Source organism: Pantherophis guttatus, chromosome 7 (assembly GCF_059756535.1).
Source record: "Pantherophis guttatus breed Tessera chromosome 7, ASM5975653v1, whole genome shotgun sequence".
NCBI classification, from domain to species: domain Eukaryota; kingdom Metazoa; phylum Chordata; class Lepidosauria; order Squamata; family Colubridae; genus Pantherophis; species Pantherophis guttatus.
The window spans coordinates 29,886,226-29,893,053 of NC_142069.1; the positions used below are offsets into that span (position 1 = coordinate 29,886,226).

At 41.8% G+C, this 6,828-nt stretch overlaps 1 protein-coding gene across 1 annotated transcript; it reads left to right on the forward strand.

The window, feature by feature from the left end:
* Window positions 1-3,099: 3,099 nt before the first annotated feature.
* GALR3 (galanin receptor 3) lies at window positions 3,100-6,461 on the forward strand. The gene is made up of 2 exons (XM_034403270.3): window positions 3,100-3,542; window positions 5,388-6,461. Exons 1-2 carry the CDS (start codon window positions 3,100-3,102, stop codon window positions 6,004-6,006), a joined length of 1,062 nt encoding a protein of 353 aa, XP_034259161.3. The 3' UTR covers window positions 6,007-6,461.
* The last annotated feature ends 367 nt before the right edge of the window (window positions 6,462-6,828 follow it).

The following is a 6,828-nucleotide window of genomic DNA, read 5'->3' on the forward strand; positions in this document are numbered from 1 at the left end:
ATATTTATATACACATATATATTTATATTTATATACACATATATATTTATATTTATACAAACACACACACATATAATGTTAGTGAACATGATTGCATGCAAACAGAGGCATGATAAAGCAAAAAGCTTCTCTGATTTTGATATTAAGATAGGAACTTCTTGGCACACATTTGCATTTTGCCTGTGATTGCTTCCTGCTCAGATCTCACCAGCTTTTTTCATGATAAGCAACATACAAAGTCATCAAATACTAAAAAAAAAAAAGTGTAATGTTTGTAATTGTTTTATTTCATTCTAATTCTGTTCGTTGCACAGAGTCACTTGTTGAGATGGGCAGCTATATACAGATAGTCCTCCGCTTACAATCATTTATTTAGTGATCATTCAAAGTTACAACAACACTGAAAAAAGTGATTTATCATTGTTTTTCAAATTTACATTTGTTGCAGCATCCATATGGACACATGTTCAGAATTTGGATGCTTGGCAACTTTCATGTATTTATGATGGCTGCAATGTCCCGGGGCCAACTTTTGTGACCTTCTGACAAGCAAAGTTAATAGGGAAGCCAGATTCACTTAACAACCATGTTACCTACTTAACAATTGCAGAAATTTGCTTAAGAATTGTGGCAAGAAAGGTCATAAAATAGGGCAAAATTCACTTAACTCTCTCACTTAGCAACAGAAATTTGGGTCTCAATTATGGTTATAAGTTGTTGTTGTTGTTGTTGTTGTTGTTGTTGTTATTATTATTATTATTATTATTTTATTTATTTGATTTATATACCGCCCTACTCCCGAAGGACTCAGGGCGGTGAACAGCCAAACAGTAAAATACATAGATACAAAATTTAAAAAACAAAGCAAAATTGAATTAAACAATTTGGCCCAGACAAATTAAAACACCCCAATCATTTAAAAACCAATTAAAATTTGCATAATTAAAAAGAGGGGAAAGATTAGGCCAGGCCCGTTGAAGATTACTTGTCAATTGAATAAAGAAATAAAATAATATGCCAGTCCTGAACAGATTCCCATTTGTTTTGTATAGTTCAGGAGTGTGGAATTGTTTCTGTTTGCTGTTTCAGGTTGCAAACATTTTTGCCCTGCTTATTTGAAACTATGGTTGCTGTGTATAGATTTACCTTTGAAAACATTAAACGCAAACATGCATCTATAGATATGAATTTAGAACAAATATATACCACTAATCCTTGGCCCAAGGAGCTTATAATGTAAAGTTTAACACAAATGTTAAACAAAGTCATAGCTAACTTGGGCAGGATGTGCCTATAGCAGTGATGGCTAACCTTTTTGCTGTCACATGCCAAAAGCGGGGGGAGCACTGGGGGGGTTGCGCACACGTGTGCCCACACCCATAATTCAATGTGTCCCCTGCCCCCTGTGCATGTGCGTGCAATCCCCCCGTGTTTGGCACGTGATGGCACAGTGGGCCTGGTAGGCCTGTTTTTTGCTCTCCCCAGGCTCCAGAGGCTTTCTAGGAGCCTGGGGAGGGTGAAAACAGCCTCCCCCCCCCCCGGAGGCTGGAAACAGCCCGTTTCCCGACTTCTGGTTGGCCAAGAAGGCCTGAAAATCAGCTGGCTGGTGCGCTGGGGCTGAGCTAGGGCAATGCTTGCGTGCCCACAGATATGGCTCCACGTGCCACCAGTGGCACGCATGCCATAGGTTTGCCATCACGGGCCTATAGTATATTTAGTTCTCTAGGTCATAGATGCTACGGGACAAAGTTTGGCAGGGATAGACAAGTTTTGGCTCACTGTAGAGCTGAAGGAGATTGCCTTGGAGAAGCAAGATAAAGCTTGAAAAAACAAAAGTGTGCTTTAACACAGACAAAGCATGAGTAAGAGGATGAGAGTCACCCCTCCTTGATTCCTCAGAACAGTGATTCCCTAGCCAGAACTCCCTAGCCAGCAATTCCTTCTGGGAATTGCAGTCCACACATTTTCAATGGCCAAAGTTATGAAATATAGCACTGTAACATAAAAGGCAGGGAGGGAAAAACTCAGGCCAGGCTTCCAAGATTCTGTTACTATAATTTAGCTTAATAAAGTATAGTTCCAGCTAGACTTGTTGAGTCTGCTTCTTTTTCTGGTCTACCTCGAAGGGCTGACAGCCACTCAGAGCCAGTCCAGCATCACTTTTGCAATTCTTAGAGCCCAGGGGTGGGTTCTACTTACCTTTAGTACTGGTTCGCAGCGGGGCCGCAAGCGCAGAAGCAGCGTTTTGATGACATCGGGGTTGGTGGGCGGAGCCTCCTGCCAGTTTTACTACCGGTTCTATTGGGCAACCCACCACTGTTAGAGGAGTCTTCTAGCACCTTTTCTAACTAATTTTATTAAATGTGTTATTTAGAAAAGGTGCTGTCAGACTCAACCACAGACTAACACCAGGGGTGGGTTCTACTTACCTTTACTACCAGTTTGCAACGGGAGCACGCGTGCGCAGAAGCTTCTGCGCATGCGTAGATAGTCAATTATGGAGTCCGGGCCTCCCACTGCTTTTACTACCTGTTCTAAAGAAATGGACAGAACTGGGAGCAACCCAACACTGACTAGCACAATTTTCCTCCTACAATATCAACAGACAGCAACACTGAAAAGAGTGGGAGGACACAATATTTTTGACTTTGAAGCCTTGCACATTATTTGTTCTGCCCACTTTAATCTTAAACGTACCCTCTCCATTCTTTTACTCGTGTAATTTAAATGTGGCACCTCTTCCTCTTGCCTTCCCACAACGTGCTCTGCCAACTCTTGACTGCCAACTTAATTCCCATATATTGGGCTTGAGTGGTAGGTTGCTTAGAATGGGATAATTGGAGAAGTAAGATGGTGCCCCAGATCACCGATGCTGAGTGCTGTCAAGAGTTAGTAGCAGCAATGAATACCTTATCCTGTGCCCCCTATATTGGCTTTCAGCCCTCACGTGTGGTCAAATGAAATAAGATGTAACTGTCAGTCCAGTTGGGTTCTTTAGATGGAATGGTAGGGAAGAAGAGTCATGTTATCCTTCACCCCAGGTTGAAAAATGCTGGGAGAGAAAATGAAAGTGGCAGTTTTTGGAGGTAAGAAGAGTATATGCTGAACCCAGGAGTGAAAGCCATTCTTAAGGAGAGGTCATTATTTACTTCTCTTTCTATTTCTGCCAGGTCTATTATCTCTGATGGAGAGATGCCAGACAGCTGGAATATATCTTCAGACAGCCTAGAAGCAAGAGCTATAAGCATTATTGTGCCTGTAGTCTTTTCCCTCATCTTCCTTGTAGGCACAGTTGGGAATAGCCTGGTGTTGGCTGTGCTGCTACACAATGGAGAGGTGAAATATAACACTACAAACCTGTTCATCCTCAACCTGGCAGTGGCAGATCTCTTCTTCATTGTCTTCTGTGTCCCATTCCAGGCCACCATCTATGCTCTGGATGGATGGCTCTTTGGTGCCGTTGCCTGCAAAGCTGTGCATTTCTTCATCTACCTTACCTTGTATGCCAGCAGTTTTACTCTGGCAGCTGTTTCGGTGGACAGGTAAGTATAAATGCTCTCTTTCCTCCAAAAGACAACACTTCTTGTCTCCTCCTATAACAAAACATTGCTTGTGTAGTTGCTCTGACATTGCACTAATGTGGCTTGGGTGATTCTGGCAAAGTATACTGTGTGTATTCAGGCACTGAGACAATTTTTTAAAAGTAAAGTAACAGAAGAAACCATTGCTTAATATGATAGGTGAAATCAGTCTATTTATTTATAAGCAGAAGTAGGAGAATCTTTAATCCTTTATCCAAAATCTTAAATTACCTGACAGGTGACCTATTAGAAGATAATATTTGTAACTCAGGGTTGAAATGAGGGATCCTGGTGCTCTCTGAGCTATGTAGATGTGTGTAATATGTAAATGAATGGTATGTAGATCTTCTGACAAAGCAGCCATCAACAGCATGTAGACATAAACAACATTTACATGCCATTCAAAAGACAATCCACAAGCCAAAAAGGAAACCAAAAGACCAAAACTTTCACCAGCAATCAACACTCAAATGAGCAGAGATTAACACCAAGGTTAACATTAGACTAACAATCAAGAAGCAAACAATATCCTAGTCAAGGAACTGACAAACCAGCCTACAGTAAACGGCCCACCAAAGAATTATCAAGACCACTCCCATCAACACTGACAGGGGTGTCAAACTCGCAGCATCATGTTGTCGTCACGTGACGTATCATGACTTTTTCCCCCTTCGCTAAACCGGGGTGGGCGTGACCAGCGCGTGACACATCCTGCCTGCGGGCCGCGAGTTTGATACCCCTGCACTAGAGTATAAAATGAAAGCAAACTCCACTCCCTACCAGCACTAATGATGTTACCTAATTTCGGTAATGTGCAAGAAAACAACCAAGCTCAGAGAGCACCAAGGACTCCTCACGTGACCTATTTTTATTTAATTAAAACATGTACTTCCTATCTTCTCATAACTAAAGCATCCCGATTGATTTGTCTCTTTAGAAACGTCTTTATGTGGTTGAGGCTAGAAGTATCCCCAAGCGTGCCCGGGAGATGTAGAAATGTCTCAAGATAGATTAGATGGTTTTCAATCAGATTGAAGGATACATTTAAAATCAATAATGAACATTTTTATGTCAATAAAAATATGACACATCAGGAAAGTAGGATCTAGACAGCCTGCTTCACATTCTGCTAGCTTTCTACTTGCTAGCAAAAATCTTCCAGGCAACAGAGTTTACATGGATTGCTCACCTGCCATTCTTCCCTACCCAAACTTTCTCATCCCATTCCACTGAGTGCAGAGTTGTGGCCTTAGGCCTGATCTCCTGATCTGCATCTTCATTCCCAACCTCTACCTATGTCACAGTCAATTAAAAAGAAAATGCCTTGCCTTCTCCACATAATTATTTCTATTTTTATCACTTTACCCTTTTCATGCTTTCCCTTTCCTTTCCCCTTAATAATTGTAGCATATACTTTACTAGTCCTTTATGTTTCCTGTTAAAGGGTATATGAATAAATTATTTCAGGAAAATGTCATATCCAAACATAGACTGAATTTCTAGCATGGTTCAACTATTTGGATTCCAAAACTTTTCTACCTGTATTGGGGGGAAAAAGATCCATATTACATTTATGGGATTATGAAATTATGAACACCTACATCAATTTCAGTAGACTTTCAAATAGCAGGTTTGGGTGGCACTTTAAGTATCAAATTCATGCCAAAAAGGGCATGAAAAAGGCTTGTTACAAGCAGAGTCTGAATCTGGAAGAAAATGGGCCAATAAGAGCAACACATTTAAGCAATAAAGGTGAAAATAATGATAGATATATATTGAATTTATCAACATCTGTTTTGTTTCCAGATATTTGGCTATTTGCTACCCACTGAAATCTCGGAATCTCCGTACCACTTGCAATGCAGTCCTTGCTATTATCATGATTTGGACCCTCTCCCTGCTTTTTGCAGGACCCTATCTCAGCTATTACGAAACCATTAATTATCAGGAGACGTTCATCTGTGCCCCTGTTTGGGAGGACAAACACCGGAAGATCTTAGACATCCTCACTTTTGTGTTTAGTTACATCCTCCCTATCTCTGTTGTTAGCCTAGCTTATGCCAGAACCATCAAATTCTTGTGGACTGCTGTAGACCCTCTGGAAGGACTCTCAGAGTCCCGCAAAGCCAAACGGAGGGTCACCAAGATGATTATTGCAGTGACTATCCTCTTCTGCTTGTGTTGGTTACCCCACCATCTGGTAATCTTGTATTTCTGGTTTGGTTATTTCCACTTTAACCAAACTACCTTTGCCTTACGCCTAGCTTCTCATTGCTGCTCATATGCCAATTCCTGCCTCAACCCAATTGTTTATGCTCTCATTTCCAAGCACTTCCGCAAGAAGTTCAAGCAAGTCTTCACTTGTGTTCTTGTCAAGACAAGAAGAAGTGAACTGACAATAAATCCAAGTGGCCAATGCTGCTGATGGTTTCATCAACCAGACTGCAGGTTTCTTTGGTGGAAACACAAAAGTAGCATGGCTTAATGAAGAAAATATGAGCTGTTGCATGGACCTGTCGGTAAGAACATGGGAAGACATTCTTCCTGAGAAATGGCTCTAGCATTTACAAGACATTATCATATTTGAACAGAAATTACAAAAGGACCAAAAAAATTCTGGAACTATCAACAGTCACCTCATTGAGTGCAACATGGACAACAGTAATTTTAAAATATTAATGGCAGATGGCATCAATTATACCTTCTCAGCATGACTACCATATTTTCATTCAACTCAGGCTTGGGTCGGTGGAGGATAGATTGACTCAAATTACAGTAGTTTTCCTCAATGCAACCGAAGTATCCCAATTCCTTAGAGAACAGCTTGATATTACTTTAGACCAGGGGTGTCAAACTCGATTTCATTGAGGGCCACATCAAGGTTGAATTTGACCTCAAGGGGCTGGGGTGGGTGTGGCCAGGGTGGGCGTGGCCAGCTCGACATCATTTGTGTTGGGGGCGCCTATGGTGGCCTGAACAATTTGCCAGCGAAAATGGGCTCCCAAGCTCCATTTTTGGCTGCCACGGCCTCCTGCAAGTGAAAACAGAGCTCGGGAGCCCATTTTCGCTGGCAGAAGCATCACGGTCTGGTCCTTTGCTGTTTCCAGGGCAGTTCCGTGGGCCAGATCTAAGTACTCTGCGGGCTGAATCTGGTCCCCGGGCCTTGAGTTTGACACCCCTGCTTTAGGCCATCTTCACAGTTGGCTGAGGATGAGACCAAGACAATGTCATGAAGACATGTCACTTG